At 56.1% G+C, this 20,500-nt stretch overlaps 1 protein-coding gene across 1 annotated transcript; it reads left to right on the forward strand.

Annotated features, from left to right (window-relative positions):
• Nucleotides 1-4,305: 4,305 nt before the first annotated feature.
• On the forward strand, nt 4,306-20,008 carry IL17RA (interleukin 17 receptor A). Its single transcript, XM_027968052.2, has 13 exons — nt 4,306-4,592; nt 8,889-8,913; nt 9,490-9,636; nt 10,329-10,441; nt 11,518-11,644; nt 13,171-13,218; nt 13,369-13,532; nt 14,586-14,669; nt 14,920-15,004; nt 15,664-15,675; nt 15,897-15,998; nt 17,032-17,073; nt 17,588-20,008. The coding sequence occupies exons 1-13, from the start codon at nt 4,443-4,445 to the stop codon at nt 18,979-18,981; spliced, it is 2,493 nt and encodes an 830-aa protein (XP_027823853.1). The 5' UTR covers nt 4,306-4,442; the 3' UTR covers nt 18,982-20,008.
• Nucleotides 20,009-20,500: the final 492 nt, after the last annotated feature.

Raw genomic sequence — 20,500 nt, forward strand, 5'->3', positions numbered from 1 at the left:
CTGCTTCATTGACTACACTAAAGCCTTTGACTGTGTGGATCACAACAAACTGTGAAAAATTCTTCAAGAGATGGGAATACCAGACCACCTTACCTATCTCCTGAGAAACCTGTATGCAGGACAAGAAGTAACAGTTAGAACCAGACATGGAAAAAAGGACTGGTTCCAAACTGGGAAAGGAGTATGTCAAGGCTGTATATTGTCACCCTGCTTGTTTAACTTATATCAGAGTATATAAGGCAAAATGCTGGGTTGGATGAAGCTCAAGCTGGAATCAAGACTGCTGGGAGAAATATCAGATATGCAGATGACACCACCCTTATGGCAGAAAGTGAAGATGAACTAAAGAGCCCTTTGATGAAAGTAAAAGAGCAGAGTGAAAAAACTGGCTTAAAATTCAACATTCAGAAAACAAAGATCATGGCATCCAGTCCCATCACTTCATAGCAAATAGATGGAGAAACAATGGAAACAGTGAGAGACTTTATTTTCTTGGGCTCCAAATCACTGCAGATGGTGACTGCAGCCCTGAAATTAAAAGACTCCTTGGAAGAAAAGCTATGACCAACATAGACAACATATTAAAAAGCAAAAACATTACTCTGCCAAGAAAGGTCCATCTAGTCAAAGCTATAGCTTTTCCAGCAGTCATATATGGATGTGAGAGTTGGACTATAAAGAAAGCTGAGCGCTGAAGAATGGATGCTTTTGAACTGTGGTGTTGGAGAAGATTCTTGAGAGTCTCTTGGACTGCAAGGAGATCCAACCAGTCCATCCTAAAGGAAATCATTCTTGAATATTCATTGGAAGGACTGACGCTGAAGCTGAAACTCCAATACTTTGGCCACCTGATGAAAAGAACTGACTTATCAGGAAAGACCCTGATGCTAGGAAAGATTGAAGGCAGGAGGAGAAGGGGATGACAAAGGATGAGATGGTTGGACAGCATCACCAACTTGATGGACATGAGTTTGAGCAAACTCCAGAAGTTGGTGATGGACAGGGAGGCCTGGCATGCTGCAGTCCATGGGGTCGCAAAGAGTCAGACACACTGAACTGACTGACCCACAGACTTCAGTTTAATAATCCCTGTGGCTAACTGCCTTTTATTTTTTTTCAATAGCTCTCTCTGGCTCTAATTCTAATTCCTCTTAAAAATAGAAACAGGAAAGTAGCAATTTTCATCCCTGCTCAAAACATACCTCCAAGAAAAAAATAGCGGAGGACAAAGGAGCCTGGAGTGCCACAGTCCATGGGGTCGCAGAGAGTCGGACACAACTGAGCGACTGAGCAGAAACCGAGAATGGTTCTGACATTCCTTGCCGAGTTCTAATGAGCAGGATTCTAGAAAATCCCTGCGCTAAGAAGGTGAGTGATTTAGGCTAGGAAGCCCCATGCATCTGTTCATTCGCCTCTCAGAACTGAAAGCTAATTATCTGTAGAATTTGACAGGCCTCTCCTCTCATGTAATCTTTCTCCATCTTTCAATCTGTTTCATAAAATGTGACCAATATATTTAGCAATTTGCTAAATTTAGCTTCTGCCTTGGTGGCTCAGATGGTAAAGAATCTGCCTGCAATGTGGGAGACCTGGGTTCAATCCCCGGACCAGGAAGATCCCCTGGAGAAGGAAACTGCAATCCACTCCAGTATTCTTGCCTGGAGAATTCCATGGACAGAGGAGCCTGGTGGGGCTACAGTCCATGGGGTCTCAAAGAGTCAGACATGACTGAGCAAGTAACACTTTCACTTTCACTTCAAATTTAGCTGGAGTTGTTGTGCTGAATTTAAACAGCTTTGTTGTGAACAAAATAATTTTTAAATCTTTTTCTATCAGAACAACTAAATTGGGTCAAATGGGAAGTGTATGGAAACATCATCGTAAACTCTTTAAAAAGTACAACTTTTTCTAGCTGTATCACTGAAACCCATCCACAGGAAAATCTCTTCATTTAGACTCAGAGGACAATTCGGTCACACAGACCTAAGCATTTTTCCTGCAAAGGTGGATTTATTCAAGAATAGCAAAGGAAATGGAATTTAGAAGAAGCAAGCTATATTGCAAAAAGCCATGGGCAAATCCAGAGAGGAATGAAACATTTACAAAGAAAAAGGAGGAAGTTGGGACGGGTTGCTTTGAATGAAAGTCTCTTGGAGAAAAGTGAGAGTTCAGGTCTCCCCGGCTGGGTTCTGTTGGCTGAGTTGCCAGGGTGGTTTCTTTGGTTTGTGTGTGTATTTATTTTTGACTGTGCTGGGTCTTTGCTGCTGCGCAGGCTTTTTTTTGGCTGGGGTGAGCAGGGGGTTTCTCCTCACTGCAGTATGCAGGCTTCTCATTGCGGTGGCTTGTCTTGTGGCGCATGGGCTCTGGGACAGGCGGGCTTCGGTAGTTCTTGCACGTGGGCTCAGTAGTTGCAGCCCCCAGGCTCTAGAACACAAGCTCAGTAGCTATGGCGCACAGGCTCCGCTGCTCCAAGGCATGTAGGATCTCCCTGGATCAAGGATTGAACCCACGTACCCTGTACGGGCAGGTGGATTCTTTACCACTGAGCCTCCAGGGAAGCCCCAGGTAATTTCTTGTAGGGGATGCAACGCACATCTTCTCCTGTGTGGGCTGTGATAGATAATTCTTTCCTGTAAGTAACACGACTGAAGTGACTTAGCACAGCACACAGTGGAGACACAGGTAGAGAATAGGCTTGTGGACACAGCGAGGTGGGGGGAAGGTGAGAAGAATCGGGAGAGTAGCGTTGTATCATATACACCACCGTATGCAAGACAGATAGCTGGTGGGAAGTAGCTGTATAACACAGGGAGCTCAGTCTGGTGTCTGTGACCACCAAGAAGGCTGGGAGGGAAGCTCAGATGTATCCCTATGGCTAATCCACATGGGGTCGCAAAGAGTCGGACACGACTGAGCGACTGAACTGAACTGAATCCACACCGCTATACTGCAGGAACCAACACAACATTGTAAATCTTCCAATTAAAAATAATTTTTTTAAAGTGCTGTCCTTGCATTATTTTGACCACTTACTCCTGATCATTGTCACGGTGAAACAATGGCCTCGGTTTTTTCCTGGCTGTTGACCACTCCTTTCTCAGCTCGTGGCCATCCCAGCCTCTCCACAGGCAGCTCACGGCAACCCAGAAAGGGCTAAACAACCCCAAGTCCAGGTCTTTCATAGCCTAACCTTATCAGTGACATCATTTTTTTGGGGGGGGGGTCTCATCCTATTATATTCTGCTGTTGAGAACAGGTCACTGGGCCCAGCACACACTGTGGGGGGGGGGGGCGGGGTGAGGGGAGGCACAGCAGGTGCAAACACCAGGAGGTGGGATGGGGTGGGGGCATCTCGCAAGCTGCATGCTACAGACATCAAATTTTAGTGATTATATCCTCTATATCTATTACACTTGGGATGAAATTTTTCCGGAGTCATATTAAAAAATGTATGGGAGGATGAAGAGTATTCCAAAATTCTTAAATAAACAAGTAAAAGGTTTGGAGACCACGGAGCTCAAGGCCTAAAGCAGCTGTGTCCTGTCGCCACCAGGGGCTCAGGTGGTCGCCACAGGTCCGCCAGCAGCAGGCAAAGGGCCAGTGCTTTGGACCAGGAGAAGATCCACCGCCTCAGACCTGGAGAGCCATTTACAGTCGGTGGGATCTGGGTGGGGGTTATCCGAGGCCAGCAGAGGCGTTCAGGGTTGTCAGGAAAGGGAATGTGGACGACGCTTGTCTCAGGATGAAGGAAGCACACGGTCTGCGGACTCTCCGCAGACTTGGAGCCGGTCTCTGGCGAAAGCGCGGGCTCAGCGCAGCGCCGCGGGAACAGGAGGCCGAGGGCCCCCCCGCTCCTCTCCCACCTCCCCTACCTCGCGCAGTCGGAGCCTCGAGAAGGGGGAGGAAAAGCCAGGAAAGGAATCCAGGGAGAAGGTGCGGATATGGAGAGGGGGAACTGAGAAAAAGAACTTCCTCTGACGGCGAAGAAGGGTAAGACCGGAGGCGAGAGCAACGGGCAGACATTAAAATAGTTTTATGGCCTGACTGTAAGAGCGGAGATGGAATATAGGAGTCGGACGAGCTGGAGCGCAGGAGCTGGACGAGGGTTCAGGGAGCAGGCGGGGCGGGAGGAGCGCGGGGAGGATCCAGGGAGGAGCTCAAGGAGGAGCCCGGGAGGAGCTGGGGAGGAGCTGGGGAGAAACGCGGGGAGGAGCGCGAGGCGGAGCCCCGGAGGAGGGCGCACCTGGGACGCACGTCGGGGAGGGACGCGCGGAAGGACTGTCCCGGCCGAGCCCTCCCCTCTGCGTGGCCCGCCCCGGCCAGGGCTGGAAGCCGGAAGCAGGCGCAGGAGAACGACTCGGGACTCAGCCGAGGGGATCCCTGGGGCGCGCCCTCGCTGCGCCCCCAGCCAGGGCGCGAGCCCTCCGCGAAGGGCCGGGGCCATGGGGGCTCCGCGCCGCTGGGCGCGCGTGTTTCCCGGGCCCCCGCCGGGGCCGTCGCTCCTACTCTTCCTCCTGCTCCTGCGCCCGCCGGGCCTCGGTCTCGCCTCCCTGAGGCTCTTGGACCACCCGGCGCCCGTGTGCTCCCAGGAGGTGAGATCGGATCCGTCCCGGGGGGTGGAGGTGGGGGGGTGGGGTCGGGTGGGTGTGGGGCTAGCCCAGGATGCTGTCGGTCCGGCAGGCGGCCGGGGGCAGGGGCTGGAGTAGCGGGGTTTCAGGGGTTCTGAGACTTGGGCACAAGAGCAGGCCGCCCTGGGCAGGACACGCCGAGCGTCGCGAGTTGCGGTGAGAGCCAGGGAAGAGACGGAGTTTGCTGGGAAAGATCGCGTAGCGCGGGTTGCACAACCTGGGCAGGCGTCCCGGTGGCGCCTCCGGAGGGAGCCTCGCAGTTGGGGAAGGACTTGGGGGAGGCGGGGCCTGAGGTGGACGAGGCGGGACCGGACCCGGTGCCAACCCCAGTAGTCCAGCCCTCCTCCCCGCGAGCCGGTCCCGGGGGACCCCGCGGCCGCAGCGGCTGGCCCACGAGCCCCGAGTCTGCGGGGCAGCTTCCGGGGAGAGTTGTAAGGGCAGCGCGATGACCCCTCCGGGCGAGCCCTGGGCACCGCGTGGACCCTCCGGACGGCGCCCCCTCCGGCCCACACCGCCCGCCCGCGTCTGGAGTCCCGCGGGGCTGTAGGCACCCGTCAGTTGCCGGCTGTGCCCACAGGAAGCGACACAGCCACACCCACCGCCGGGTAGTGGCCTTGGGGTGGAGGCCCGTCTTAAGGGAAAAGAGACAGACGGTGCTGGCCGCGCGCTGCCCTCTCCCGCCGCTCCTCTCGGTTTCCTCTGCCCCCTCCCCTTCACCTCTGACCCTAAGACATGACGCTTCTTATCTGAGTCAGAGGATGTTGAACAACCAAAGTGGTATTTCTCCCTATCTAATGTCTCGGAGGATTCATAAGAGGGTGAAATGTCAGTGACTGTTTAGCAGAATCTCTCTCTCTTTTTTTTTTTTAACATGAACCATGTTGGGAAAGGTCCTTGTGACCCCCTACTCCTGGGCAGAGCAGGAGACCCACTCAGCAGGTCCTACTTGGGAACTCTGCTCTCTGGGACTCAGTTCATTTTTAGATGGCCTTTTGCTGGCTGTCTGCAAAATACAAGGTCCTGAAACAACAAAGACACACTCGCTGATGACGGATGTTGGGGCAGTAAATCAGAAGTCAGCCTGGAGCAGGAGCCTCTGTCAGCCAGGAGCGATGGAGTTCCAGGGAACAGAGAAGCTCCTGCTGCCCGGGTGCCCTTCCTGCAGAGAGGGCACTTGGGCAGCCCTCCAAGAGAGTCTAGAGCATTCCAGGAGGGGGAAATGACTGAGCCAAGGCCCGAGGGTGAGCAGGGGCTTGGCTTGATGGCGGGGGACCAGGAGCTGGAGAGGGACCCTGGGCTGTTTGTCTACACCTGCCTCCTGTACACCTGGCCAGAGAACAGGGCCCCACTGCCAGCTGGCTCCCCTGAAAAGAGAGGGGTGAGGCCCCCGATTTCTGTCCCTCCCCTGGCGCTTCCATGGAAGGAGCACCATTTAGTGACTTGATCTCAGAGGACCTGGCTTCGCATCCTGACTTCACCACCTACAGCCCAGGGCCATAAGCACAGGCCATGGGGGCTGACAGATGTTTGTGGACTGAAAAGAGGAAGGGGAGGGTGAGCAGGTGGATGACAGCCAGCTCTGTCCAAGAGGCAGCAGTGGGCAGAGAGACCCACAGCTGGTGCCAGCTGCTCGGAGTTAGCCAGGGAGCTGGTGCTCCTCAGCAAGAGAAGCCCGCCCTCCACAACCTGAGAGTAGCCCCCGCTCGCTGCAGCTGGAGAAAGCCAGTGCATAGCAGCAAAGACCCAGCACAGCCAAAAAGAAATAAATTTTAAAAATAAAGTGGTGAGGTGGTGATGGTACCTACCTCATAGGGCTATTGTAGATTCAATGAGCTCTCCATACAAAGTGCTACCGATGCCTGGCCCAGGAGAGCTCAGGGAACACTGGCCACTACCACCTAACACTGTCTTCAACATCGTGGGCGTCTTCTCTGGGTTTCTGCAGGAGGTCCAACGTGGTGCTGTTCATAAGCTCATAAACAGTGTTCTAGTCCTATTGTTTTTCCATCGTTCAGTCCTGTCTGACTCTCTGCAACTCCATGGACTGCAGCACGTCAGGCTTCCCTATCCTCCACTATCTCCCAGAGCTTGCTGAAACTCATTTCCATTGAGTCAGTGATGCCATCCAACCATCTCATCCTCTGTCATCCCCTTCTCCTCCTGCCTTCAATCTTTCCCAGCATCAGGGTGTTTTTCTGAGGAGTTGGCTCTTCACATCAGGTGGCCAAAGTATTGGAGCTTCAGCTTCAGCATCAGTCCTTCCAATGAATATTCAGGACTGACTTCCCTTAGGATGGACTGGTTGGATCTCCTTGCAGTCCAAGGGACTCTCAAGCATCTTCTCCAACACCACAGTTCAAAAGCATCAATTCTTCGGCGCTCAGCCTTCTTCACAGTCCAACTCTCACATCCATACATGACCACTGGAAAAACCATGGCCTTGACTAGACGGCCCTTTATTGGTAAAGGAATGTCTCTGCTTTTTATAAGCTGTCTGTGTTGGTCATGGTCATTTCATGGCTGCAATCACCATCTGCAGTGATTTTGGAGTCCAAGAAAATAAAGGCTGTCACTGTTTCCATTGTTTCCCCATCTATTTGCGATGAAGCGATGGGACGAGATGCCATGATCTTAGTTTTCTGAATGTTGAGTTTTAAGCCAACTTTTTCACTCTGCTCTTTCACTTTCATCAAGAGGCTCTTTAGTTCTTCTTCGTGTTCTGCCATAAGGGTGGTGTCATCTGTGTTCCTGATGTTATTAATATTTCTCCTGGCAATCTTGAGTCCAGCTTGTGCTTCTTCCAGCTCAACATTTCCTATGATGTATTCTGCATATAAGTTAGATAAGCAGGGTGACAATATACAGCCTTGACGTACTCCCTTCCTGATTCAAAACCAGTCTGTTGTTCCAAGTCCAGTTCTAACTGTTGCTTCTTGACCTGCATACAGATTTCTCAGAAGGTAGATAAGGTGGTCTGATGTTCCCATCTCTTTCAGAATTTTCCACAGTTTGTTGTGATCCACACAGAAAGGCTTTGGCATAGTCAATAAAGCAGAAGTAGATGTTTTGCTGGAACTCTCTTGCTTTTTCTGTGATCCAGCAGATGTTGGCAATTTGATCTCTGGTTCCTCTGCCTTTTCTAAATCCAGCTTGAACATCTGGGAGTTCATGGTTCACGTACTATTGAAATCTGGCTTGGAGAATTTTGAGCATTACTTTGCTAGCATGTGAGATGAGTGCAACTGGAAATATACTCACTCATATCATTTCTCTTGAATAAATATTCTCTTAAATAAATATTAAATAATTTAAATAATTAAATAATTTCTCTTAAATAAATATTCACATATTGTTTCTTCTATTTCTGTTTAATATTGTTCTACATTTGGAGAAATTTCCTGAATTTTATAACCTAGTTTTTCTATGGATTTTTTTTATTTTCATGGTTCATTTTTTAATTAATTTATTTATTTTTAACTCAAGGATAATTGCTTTACGATCTTGTGTTGGTTTCTGCCAAATATCAACATGAACCAGCCACTGGTATACATATGTCCCCTCCCTCTTGAAACTCTCTCCCACCTTCCTCTCCTTCACGGTTCGTTTTTATTTCTGTTTGCTCATTTTTCCATAGTACTCTGTCCTGTCATATGGATATAGTGTCCTCTCATTTCTTTGAGACCATTATAATTTTAATTTATTCTGCTCCCAGCATTATCTTATTTCCTCCAAGAGCATTCTTGTAAGTTGCTGGGTTTTTTAACTATTTTCATACAAATCTGGTACTCTTTGGTTGTCTGAGAATATTCAAGCCTAAGGTTCTAAAAGCTCATTGGATGCCCTGTGGAACAGACCGTGTGGATCAATCGCTGGACTTAACGTAGGGGTCAGGCTGGTGGTGACCATGGCCTCTCAGATGTGGAAGTCTGTTTCTGGAGGTCTTGTCTCTGAGCTTGGCTGCCAGCGTCCTGAGCTCAGGGCAGGAAACGAGGCTCAGGTGACACCCAGCTCCTAAAGCCACTGAGAAAATGGCAGTTCCTTTCCACCATGTGTTGCGCCCACTTCTTGCCCTGCATCTCCTCAGTTGTCAGGAGAGCAGAGTACGGGGGGGGGGGGAATACGTCCCCCCAGGAGTGGCCCCAAAAGTGAGAGGGAAGGCGCGTGCATTTCATTCCTGAGTGTGAGCCCAGGGACACCGGAGCCCGGCTGGCGGATCCGAGTTCTTTCTCAGCTGTAATTACCTGCTTCTCTTTTCCGCAGGGGCTGAACTGCACAGTCAAGAACAGTAAGTCACCTGCGTTTTCTCTTCTCAAGTTGCCCTGATGCGGTGCTGACCCCGTACTGAGTTGACGGGGGACCCAGTCCCCAGCGGGAGGACCCCTGAGACTCAGGGCCGCACCCGGCATCAGGGCTTTGGAAGAATTCTCTGGGGCGCCTCAGTGCGACCTGGCTCTGCAGTGTGACCCTTTAGCCAGAGCTGTCACCCTGCAGTGGGCGATATCTGGGGTGGGATCTTGCTTTGTGTTTTAATCCAAGGAGGAGGCGCACCGTTCAAGAGTCCATGCTCATTAGGTACCCAACACATAAAAACAGAGCAACTCTTATGGCTGCCCCGTGTCTCCTGCCCACTTCCAACCACTGCTTCATCTCAAAGCCACAGGCGTGCTTTGTCGTCTCTCCTGTAACGTCAGAGCTTCCCCATGACCCCCGAAGGGCATCAAAAGAGCTGTGAGCCCAGTTTTGGTCTTGGGGTCATGGCCTGACCGTGAAGGCTCCTGGACCCCACCAGGCATCCTCTTTGGGCTGCATCTCTGTCCCTTAGAGCCCACAAGCCTCTGATTTCTGCCTCTCCTGCTCCCAGGTACCTGCCTGGACGACAGCTGGATCCACCCTCGGAACCTCACCCCCTCATCCCCCAAAAACGTGCAGACCCAGCTGCGCTTCGCCCACACACAGCAAGGACACTTGCTTCCCGTGGTTCACATCGAGTGGACGCTGCAGACAGATGGTGAGTGGGCATTCGGGGTGCTGCCCACCTCTGGGTGGGTCCACAGACTGGGCCTCCTAGTCCTCCCACCAGACTCAGAATTGGGCTCCCAGCCCTATGCTCAGACACGAGGGCCAGTTCAGAGAAAGGACCCATCAGTTCAGGCAGTGAGTCCTTTTTCAGAGTTCTAGATGTTAACCCACCATCCTCCACAGAAGACCTTTCTTCAGCCCCAAATCTTCATCACCCTGGAAATCACATCTGGTCATGACCCATCTGACTGCAGGCTGGCCCTTCTGACAGCACCCCTCCAACAACTCAGCCTCTTGGGGGCGGGGCAGTGTGCACACCTGGGAAGACTGGGTGACGAGGGCGCCCAGGCCTGTGGATGGCCGGGTGAGTCCCTTGCTAAGGCTCGCTACGTCCTCAAGGTCGAGGACCCCCCCTCTGACACCCACAGTCAGTGTCCCCAGCAGCCTAGCCACGAATTTGCAACGCTTTCCCTTTTGGCCCAGGGTAAAGCATCTTTGCCCCTGTCCAGCAAGGGGTAGCTGTCCAGAGGCAGTGGCTAACCCAGCCCAGAGGGAGCTGGAAAGAGCAGGAAGCAGGGGTGGGTTAGACGGCCCGCACAGCAGACAAGAAATAACCCCCCTACCCCCGGCGGCTAGCCATCCTTGGTCTCACCTGTGCTTCTCTCCTCCCTCGACCTCCAGCCAGCGTCCTCTACCTGGAGGGGGCGGAGCTGTCCATCCTGCAGCTGAGCACCAATGAGCGTCTGTGTGTCAGGTTTGAGTTTCTGACCACACTGAGGCATCATCACAAGCGGGTAAGAGTCCCACCAGGGTGGGCGGTGGTGACCGCGAGGAGTGGTGTGCACACATACACACACACGCATGCACCCCGCTCTTCCTCCCCACCTCACGTCCAGGCTCGTTGTTGGGAGGGCAGCTTCCTTGGCCAGCGCCTGCCGTCAGCCAGGGTCTCCTCCAGGCGCAGGGGCTCTGCCCAGCGCAGAGCAGCCGTGGTTTCCACCACAGTTTCTGTTCCTTCTGCTGCTTGGAGCCAGAATGGGTTCGTGTTTAGTTTGATCAAAGCGCTGATTCCCAGTGTATAATCCCAAGCCCGGCAGTACCACCAGGGGATTGCTAGAAATGCAGGTTCCAGGTAGCCCCCCAGACCTCCTGAACCAGAGGCTGGAGTGTTCAAACGGCTGCAGTTGGTGGTGACAAGCCGTCCAGTTGATCCTGATGCAGGCTCGTCTCAATTCTGCCGGTTTATGTCTGACAAGTGGTCAGAGGCAAAGCTCCCAGAACACAAGCAGCAAAGACAGATACCCTGTGCTGTGTTTAGTGAGGACAGGACCCCCAAACTACTACCAGGAGGACAGGGAGGACCAGGGACCCCAAGCGGTCCACCAGGGGAGCTGGAGTCATTGCGTCTTATCTCCATCGGCCAAAAAAAGTTTGAGCAAAAACAACACTGTGAGGTCCAGGGTTGGACGGGGAACCTCGTAGCCTCCCACTGTACTTTCGTGCTCCAGAGACCCTGCTTTCCCTTCCACGGGGCAGAGCCACGTAACAAGTGGTCTTCAGCTGCCCCTGCGTCCCAGCGGCCTGCAGCCCTGGAGTTGGAGGGGGCTGATGGGGGAGGGGTGCCTCCAAACTCGCCCACATTCTCTTGCCTTTGGCCCTGCTGTCTCCTAATGAGGCCAGAGCCAGGTGTTTGTAAACAGGCAGGAAGACCAGAAGAAACACAGAACAGGGACACAATGCCTCTGACTGGGGAGCTTGCGGCCTGGTTGTTCCCTCCCTGTGTTGATGAATCCTTCAGGGACAAGTGGGGAGGTCTTTGGGCTCAGGTAAGAGCTGTGACCGTTTGACCTCCCCTCCTCCTGTCTCCTAGTGGCGATTTGCCTTCAGCCACTTTGTGGTAGAACCCAGAGAGGAGTACGAGGTGACCGTCCACCACCTGCCTAAGCCCATCCCTGACGGGGACCCAAACCACCAATCCAGAAACTTCCTGGTGCCCGGTAAGAGCACCACCCCCCAGCGTGCCCTTCACCTCTCGCTCTGTGGTCGGCCTGTGGAACCCACGGGACAAACAGGTGCAGGGCTGGGGCTCCTGGGTGGGGGGCTGCAGCCTCCACTCCCTAAGGCAGAGTCCGTTCTCTGCGGCACCAACTTGGTGTTGGCCCAAGACCCCGGGAGTTCTATGGGAACTGAGTCCGTTGTCTGGCATGTCCTACTCAGAAAGTGTTGGGAAGACAGGCCCGTCCCCAGAGAGCTGTGGCCTCACTCCCCGCCCCCTCCCAGCCCTGGCTCCTGGCTCCTCCCACGTCCCACCTGCATGTATCTGGCACCCGCCCCTCTTCCCCTGCTCCCTCCTCCTGGGATGCTTGCCAGGCTCATCTTCCAAAACAGCATTTGATGCATCTGCACCTCTGGGTGCATCTCTGTCCTCCCCGGAGTCTCTGCCACAGCCCGCCTTTCTCGTTGTCCGGAGCTAAGAGCACTCGAATGCCCAGCCCCTGGAGGACAGGGCCTGCGCCTTACACTCACCTGGACAGCCTCCAGACCCTTGTGAACGGCCCGGCGTGTGGGAGGCGATTGGGAAATGCTTGCTGAGGCCATCCACATTGCCGGAGCACCCCTTGCACACACAAAACATGCACACACATGCACCCATGCATATACACAGATGTGCACGTGCGTGCAAATTCACTCGTGTACACATGCCAGCATCTTGACGTAGCCGTGGCACAATATCACAGTCTCCTTCTATGGCCCCTCCAGCTGGAATGGCATCACCGGAGGACAGGGACTTCGTCTCACTCCTGGCTATATCTCCCAGGCCTCACACAGCGCCTGGCACATACTGGAGGCTCAATAAGTATTTGTCAGATGAGTGACACTCCCCGATCCCCCTCCTAGCCCCCCATCCCTTAAGCGGACTGACTCAGCCCATCGCTCACAGTGATTCACGCCTGTCACATCTTCTTAAACCAATAAGAAGGCTGCAGTCAAGGAAATGGGGGACCAAGAAGCCGTCTCCGGGGGAGCAGTCTTCCCAGGGTCCCCAGGTTGGCAGTGCCATGGAATCACCTGGGAATTTGTCAGAAATGCAGCTTCCCAGGCCCACCCCAGATGGGGCTGAACCAAGACTCCCATGAGCATGCGTGGAAGTTGGGGAAATGTCACCATTTGCCGAGGGGGACTAAGCCCATCTCCCCTCAAGGGCAGAAGCAGATCCAGGGAGGAAGCCCCCAGAGAGGGGGAACAGGAGTAGACCAGGACCCCTCAGTCCAAGAACAAGTCTGGGGAGGGGGCTTCTGCCTGAATCTGGAAGTTTCTGGAAGGATGAGTGGTAAGGTGGCCAGGGCAGCCCCAGGCCTAGGGCCTCTGACCCATGACAGCGTCCATCCTGGGGCTCCTCTGAAGGGGCCGCCCTTGGACAGGCTCCCAGAAAGCAGACGGTTGTTACCTCTGGTGTTGGAGGTTGTGTAAGACAAGCTCTCCAAGGCAGGGGCTGACGGTTGCACTTCTTCCCGGTCCACAGACTGCAAGGACCCCAGGATGAAGGACACCACGCCATGCGTGAGCTCAGGTAACCGTGGGGGCAACCATGCGGGAGCTTTACTTGGGTCACACACACATGCACACAGACACACAAGCGTGCACATACGTGCACACATGCACGTGTGCAAGCACGCTCGCCCCCCTTCCTGACTCCGGTCACGTTGTGCCCATGGGATAGGCAGCCTGTGGGACCCCAACATCACCGTGGAGACCCTTGAGGCCCACCAGCTGCGGCTGAGCTTCACCCCATGGAATGAGTCCACCAGTTACCAGGTCCTGCTGCACAGCTTCCCGCCTGCAGAGAACCAGAGCTGCTTCCAACATGTTGTCGACATGCCCGTGGTAACTGCCCTCTCTGCCGCTTTCCTAAACCATCAGCCCGGCTCAGGGCACCCTCTCCACCCTTGAGGGCCAGGCGCTCAGGCTGGGCTTAGAGCATGTGACCTCCCTTCCCGTGTGTGCAGACTGAGGCTGATGTGCACTTGGAGAGTGGCTGGTGTGAGGTGGGTGTGTGGCTGGTGTGTAGTTGATATGTGGCTGGTGTGTGCCTGGCATGTGGCTGGTGTGCGCTTGGACAGTGGCTGGTGTGCGCTTGGAGAGTGGCTGGTGTAAGGTGGGTATGTGGCTGGTGTGTAGTTGATATGTGGCTGGTGTGTGCCTGGCATGTGGCTGGTGTGCGCTTGGAGAGTGGCTGGTGTGAGGTGGGTGTGTGGCTGGTGTGTAGTTGATATGTGGCTGGTGTGTGCCTGGCATGTGGCTAGTGTGCGCTTGGACAGTGGCTGGTGTGCGCTTGGAGAGTGGCTGGTGTAAGGTGGGTATGTGGCTGGTGTGTAGTTGATATGTGGCTGGTGTGTGCCTGGCATGTGGCTGGTGTGCGCTTGGACAGTGGCTGGTGTGAGGTGGGTGTGTGGCTGGTGTGTAGTTGATATGTGGCTGGTGTGTGCCTGGCATGTGGCTGGTGTGCGCTTGGAGAGTGGCTGGTGTGAGGTGGGTGTGTGGCTGGTATGTAGTTGCTCTTGCAGCTGACAGGAGCCCTGTCTCTGCCCTGTGCACTCAGCCCTCTGTCCTCCCCTCCCCGACATACTCCTGGTCCTCTTTTTGCTTTGTTAATTTCATGATTGCAAAGAGGATTAGAAGACTGTACAATGTGCACATGAGGACAAGGTGGGGGGTCAAGGTGAGGCAGCAAGACAGAGCCAGGGTGGGGCCGCTGCTGGACACCTGCGTCTACACCTTGGTCCCCGGTGGCCGGGGCGTCTGATGCGGTCCTGGGGATGCAGTCCTGGGGATGGCTGCTCCTCCTGGAGCCGGACCTGCAGCCCCTCTCCCCAGGGAGGGGGCCCCCAGGGCGCATCCCAGCCAGGGCCAGGGCCTCACCGTCCCTCCGCCCTGCAGCCCGCACAGGAAGCCGCCCCGCAGCGCTGCCACATCACGGTCACCCTGCGGGACTCCAGCTGGTGCTGCCGCCACCACGTGCAGGTGGGGAGCAGGGTGGGATGGGGTGGGCGAAGGGCAGGTAGGTAGCTAGGGGGGGGTCATGCACCCCCTGGACCCAGCACCGCTACCTGGGGATTTCCTGCCCAGCCACCAGCCTCAGCCAGGCAGGGTCCTCTGCCTGCTCCCGCTGGCAGGACGCCTACTCAGCAGCCATGGAGACGTCCTGGAGAGGCTGGCGGGTTCCTGGCGGGCCTGTGAGCCCCCAGCCTCTCCCCCACACTCTGCCTCACAGATCCAGCCCTTCTTCAGCAGCTGCCTCAACGACTGCCTCCGACACTCGGTGTCCGTGGCCTGCCCGGAGGTCTCACACACCCCAGGTGGGACACGCGGCTGCCAGGGGCCACGGGGAAGCAGGGTGGGCGAAGGTCAGCAGCCCAGACTGCACCATGACCTGGTCTGGGGGGAAGGGGCAGTTGTCCAGGCCTATGTCGTGCAACCTTAGAGAGAGACTCCAGCTTGGACTCCTCGCTGACTTTTGTTAGCTGTGTGACCTTGGGAAAAGCACTGAGCCTTTCTGATCTTCAATTTATATGACTGGAAAATTGGGGATTCTTTATTGTCACAGTTACAGTTAACACCATGTACTGAGTGAGCAAAGTGCTCTAACACGTCTGCTTTTAGTTCTCACAAACTCTGAGTCATAGTACTATCTGACTAGTGCTGTGTACTAGGTACTACACACTATAGTACTGTGCACTGTTCACTATAGTATTGGTACTGTGTACTAAGTGCTAAGCTCTATGTGCTGGGCAGTATGCACTATAGTACTGTGTGCTATGTACTAAGTACTGGGTACTATGCACTGTAGTATAGATACTGTGTACTGTATAGTACTAAGTATATTTTACTGTACACTATGTACTGTGTACTAAGTATTACATGGTTCTGGGTACTATATACTATGGACCAAGTGTGCACTATGTACTGTGCACTATCACTGCTGACAACTGAAAGTCTGTCCCTGTTCTCCTTGCAGACGCCGCTGAAGGTGAGGCTGACTCTTTCCAGGCTGAGACACCTCAAGGGCCATGGAGAGGTCCCTGCCTAGCCTGGTGTGGGGTCACGCTGCACGAGGAGACACCCCAGGGGAGCAGCCTGGGGTGGGCAGTGGGCCGGGCCCCAGGGCTGGCACAGCAGAGAGGACTCCCAGGGTGGGCAGTGGGCAGGGCCCCAGGGTGTCACACCACTCACACCACCCTCCCGCCACAGACCACACGCCTCTGTGGGTGTCTGCGTTCATCACAGGCCTCTCCATCCTACTGGTGGGCTCCGTCATCCTGCTGATCCTCTGCATGACCTGGAGGCTACCAGGTAAGAGTGGGGCTACAGCCCACCTGGGATTTCTGTTCTGCCCCTCCCTGTTCCCAGACCCTTCTCCCCACGCCAGCCCTAAGTCTGTGCTCAGGACCCTGCACCCCCAGCCCTGCAGGCTTTTAAGAAGCATCAGTCCCCCACCCCGGGCCCGTTCTGGCCACGTTCCAAGCAGGAGGGAACATGGGTCTCTGGGGTGGGGGTTGGCCTCTCCCTGCCCCTCCATGACCCTGATCTGGGTGGCCGTACCCTCTGTGACCACGATTCGTGCAGGGGAAGGTCACCAAGCCAGGCGTGAGGCCTGTCGAGAGCGTCCTTCCACAGAGGGTCCCTGGGAGGGTTGGGAGGCTGTTCTTGGGCCACACATCTGACCTTTTCCCAAAGGGCCCACTTCTTGGGGCGAGAGAAGGACCTCATGGTTCTAGGGAGCAGCCCAAAGATGGGAGTTGAAGTCAGGTGCCAAAAGCCCTCCTTGGCCTCTGTGTGGCTCCAGAGAGTCAGCCCCACACCATGGGATCCCTCACTGGGTCCAGGAGGGGAGGTCACTTAAGGACGTTGATTCCCCGCATCACCTTCAGAATACAAGGAGGCCGCAAAGGGGCCAGGGGCGCCACTTCCGGAGACGTCTTGGAAGGCTTGTGCCTCCTGCAAGAACAGGTCTTGGGGACGGGCTTTCCTTGAAAGGGGAGTCTGTTTGGGGGCAGCCACTCAGGTTGTAACCTCCTAGGCACCATTCTGGGGGCCCTAGCCCAGTCAGTGGTGCCAAATACTTGTGACCCAGGTGGTGGGTATGTTGGATGAGCCGGGCACTTAACCCACAGACCCATTTCACAGAGGAAGAAACCAAGCTTCAGAGACATCGATACCTCCCCCAGGTCACACAGCAGTCGTGGGAGACTTGGTCTCCCCGCCAAGGCCCAGAGCAGCTAGGAGGTGCTCCTCGGCCCCTCCCGGGTCGCGAGACAGCCTTGTAAAACCTGTGCCGCCTGCACAGACACTTCTGGAGCAGTCCTGGCCTTGCCTTTCCTTTCAGGGTTCCGTCAAGGAAAACATGAAGATGGCACCAAAGACACAGGTGGGCACTTCTGGTTTGGGCGGCCTGGCTTTAGGGGGAGGCTGTTCACACTGGCCTGGAGGAGCTCCCAGGTCAGTTCCTGTCCCTCGGGAGATGTCACCTGCCGGGGACCCACCTCCAGCCCCGAGCGGAGGGACCTCACAAAGCAGGAGGACTGGGCTCACAGCTAATCCCTGAACAAGAAGGGAAGGTCAGGGCCCCTAGTGAGCAACTGTGTCCATGCCAGAGATAGGCCTTGATGTCTTGAAGAAAAGATAATTCTAACTAACGTGCAGGCTGCAGGCCAGGGAGGAAAGTGAGAGACACTCTTTTCCCTAAAGGCACAGACTATTTTGCAGGCAGCCAGTGAGGCCTGGCAGCCGCCTCGGGCATTTTCTGGGGTCTCAGCTCCATTTCTTGGGCTCGGGAGCCAAGCTCAGCCTGTTTCCTGTCCCTCACCGGCAGGCCAGGCCTGTGATGTGTGGTCAGCACTGAAACGCCTGAAACCACACCCTGGTTTCCTTGTTTCCCCCAGAGATCCTGCCCGCTGCCACCAGCCTGACCCCCCCGCCCCTGAAGCCCAGGAAGGTCTGGATCGTCTACTCCGCCGACCACCCCCTCTACGTGGACGTGGTCCTCAAGTTCGCCCAATTTCTGCTCACCGTGTGTGGCACCGAAGTGGCCCTGGACCTGCTGGAGGAGCAGGCCATCTCAGAGGTAGGGGTCATGACCTGGGTGGGGCGCCAGAAGCAGGAAGTGGCAGACAGCAACTCCAAGATCGTCGTCCTGTGCTCCCGAGGCACCCGGGCCAAGTGGCAGGCGATGCTTGGCTGGGAGGACGCCGCCGCCGTGCAGCTCCGCTGCGACCGCGGGCAGCCGGCGGGGGACCTGTTCACGGCGGCCATGAACATGATCCTGCCGGACTTCAAGAGGCCGGCCTGCTTCGGCACCTACATCGTCTGCTACTTCAGCGACATCAGCTGCGAGACGGACGTGCCCGACCTGTTCAACATCACCTCCCGCTATGAGCTCATGGACCGGTTCGAGGAGGTCTACTTCCGCATCCAGGACCTGGAGATGTTCGAGCCGGGCCGCATGCACCGCGTGGGGGCGCTCGCGGCCCAGAACTACCTGCAGAGCCCCAGCGGCCGGCAGCTCTGCGAGGCAGTGCAGCGCTTCCGTCGCTGGCAGGCCGAGCGCCCGGACTGGTTCGAACTGGAGAACCTCCGCTCGATGGACGGCCTGGACCTCCCGTCCCTGGACGAGGCGGCCTTCGAGGAGGAGCCGCTGCCCGAAGGAAGGATCGTCCGGCAGGAGCCGCTGATACGGGAGCCCACCTCCCGGGACCACGTGCTGGTGAAGCTGCTCCTCGCCGGGGAAGGAGGGGGCGGCCTGGCGCGGCTGGAGCCCCAGCCCCGGCCCCCGGGGCAGCCGGCAGCCCCAACGCTCCAGACCATGGTGGTCCCGGTGGACAGGGTCCCTCGGGCTCAGGTGGTGGAGCCCGTCCCACAGGAGGTGGGGAGCGGCGCGGGCCGGCTGGCCCTGCTGGAGGGAGAAGAGGCCTGCCCGCTGTTGGGGGGCCAGGGTCCCCGGCGGAACAGCGTCCTCTTCCTCCCCGTGGGGCGGCTCCCGCCCCCCAAGCAGAACCCGAGCCTCCAGGACCTGCTCACGCCCCCCGAGGAGGAGCAGCGGCGGTCTGTGCAGTCGGACCAGGGCTACATCTCCAGGAGCTCCCCGCAGCCCCCCGACGACGACGACGACAACGGAGAGGGGGTCGGGGAGGAGGACGGGGGACAGCCGCTGTCCCCCCAGGGCCTGGAGAGCCTGCGCAGCCTCCAGCTGCTGCTCTTTTTCCAGGAGCTTAGCAAGAACCCCGGCCTTGAGCCCGAGGGGCCGCCATGCGAGGCCCTCCCCCAGCTGGGGCGGTGAGTGAGCACGTGTATGCGTGTGAGCACATGAGTGCGTGTGAGCACGTGTGGGCTTGCGCCCGTGAGGCCGCACTTTTACAGGCAGCCAGCTTGACTGTGGGAGAAGGAAATGGCAACCCACTCCAGTGTTCTTGCCTGCAGAATCCCAGGGACAGGGGAGCCTGGTGGGCTGCCATCTATGGGGTCACACAGAGTCAGACACGACTGAAGCGACTTAGCAGCAGCAGCTTGACTGCGTCCCCTTTGCTTTTCTTCGGGTCCCTGTGTGGTCACCTTCCATCCCCAAGACCCCATGGCCCATTCCCAGGAGCTAAAGGACAGACCATCTGCCATTCCTCCCTTCGGCCTTTATCTTGGGTCCAGTATAGCCCTGACCGCCAAGGAACTGCTCCTCTAGTGGGAGGGTCGGGGCAGCACACAGGGCAAGACGTGGTGGCCAAAGGGGTGCCGGGGTGGAGTGGGGGGTGGAGGGCAGGTGGAGTTCCGAGTCTGGGGCAGTGGGGCAGTGTGTAACTGATCCTGCCGCAGAAGGTGAGCCCATGGGCCCAGCTTGGGGAGGCCTGGGGGCCAGGCTGGGGTTGGGGCATCAGGCCCTGATGCTAAAGACCAGGGCTTCTTTACCAGGATGCCCTGTTCCCCGCAGAGGAGGCTGTAGATCAGACACACTGGTCATTTCCAGAGAAAAACTGGATAGAAGTGAATGAGCCCGGATGGCCTCAGCAGGGCCTGAACCCACATGTGGCCTCGGTCAGTGGGAGAGCTTTGGCCAAGGATTCTTCCAGGGTTGCGGGCTGAGCACTGGGCTATAGCATCCAGGCTCAAGAAGAACAAGGAGCCCCCCGCCCTGTGCATACTGGGGTCACTGTAGGTTCTCTTTGCCTGAACCTGAGTCCTCCACTGGAGGTTCAAGCACCTGCAAGGAGGAGGGGATTCTGAAATTCAAGGAGAAATCAGATACCGCGTGTACATGTGTGTGTGTGTGAAAGCGAGCTCACTGATAAAAGAATGAATAAATTTTTAAACTCTGATTACAGTTTCTGGCTGTCACTTCGAGTCACATGCTATACGGGTCGTGAGGCTCCTGGCTGCAGAGGCTTTTCTCATGGTGAGGTTGTGCCTGGTAGTAGCAGGCTGTTGAGGCCCAGGTCCTGGACAGTGCAAGGTCCACACCAGCCCCACACGCCAAAGGACCAGGCATGGGAGTGCGACAGGCTGGCGTCCATGACCCCCCCCCCCCCCCCGCATGCCTTGGTTAATACCTGGTCCCCAGTGTGTGATGGTGTTGGGAAGGGCTTCTGGGAGGAAGGGGGTCATGGAGTGGGGTCCCATGGATGGGATAAGTGCCCTTGTAGGAACTCCTACAGAACACTGCCCCCTGCACCCAGGCAAGGACACTGCAAGACTGCCGTCTGTGAATCTAGAATCCGCCGGCACCCTGACCTTGGACTTCCAGGCCCAGCTCTGTTTCCGCTGTTCATAGTCTGTGCAGTCTTGGGCGTTCCATTCTAGCAGCCAAGAGG

The sequence above is a fragment of the Ovis aries genome, chromosome 3 (genome assembly GCF_016772045.2).
Source record: "Ovis aries strain OAR_USU_Benz2616 breed Rambouillet chromosome 3, ARS-UI_Ramb_v3.0, whole genome shotgun sequence".
NCBI lineage: Eukaryota > Metazoa > Chordata > Mammalia > Artiodactyla > Bovidae > Ovis > Ovis aries.

Coding starts and splice junctions, on each gene's coding strand:
- IL17RA (XM_027968052.2), top strand. CDS start 4,443: ATGGGGGCTCCGCGCCGCTGGGCGCGCGTGTTTCCCGGGCCCCCGCCG. Junction 8,914..9,489: donor GAACTGCACAGTCAAGAACA/GTAAGTCACCTG, acceptor TCCTGCTCCCAG/GTACCTGCCTGGACGACAGC. Junction 13,533..14,585: donor ATGTTGTCGACATGCCCGTG/GTAACTGCCCTC, acceptor TCCGCCCTGCAG/CCCGCACAGGAAGCCGCCCC.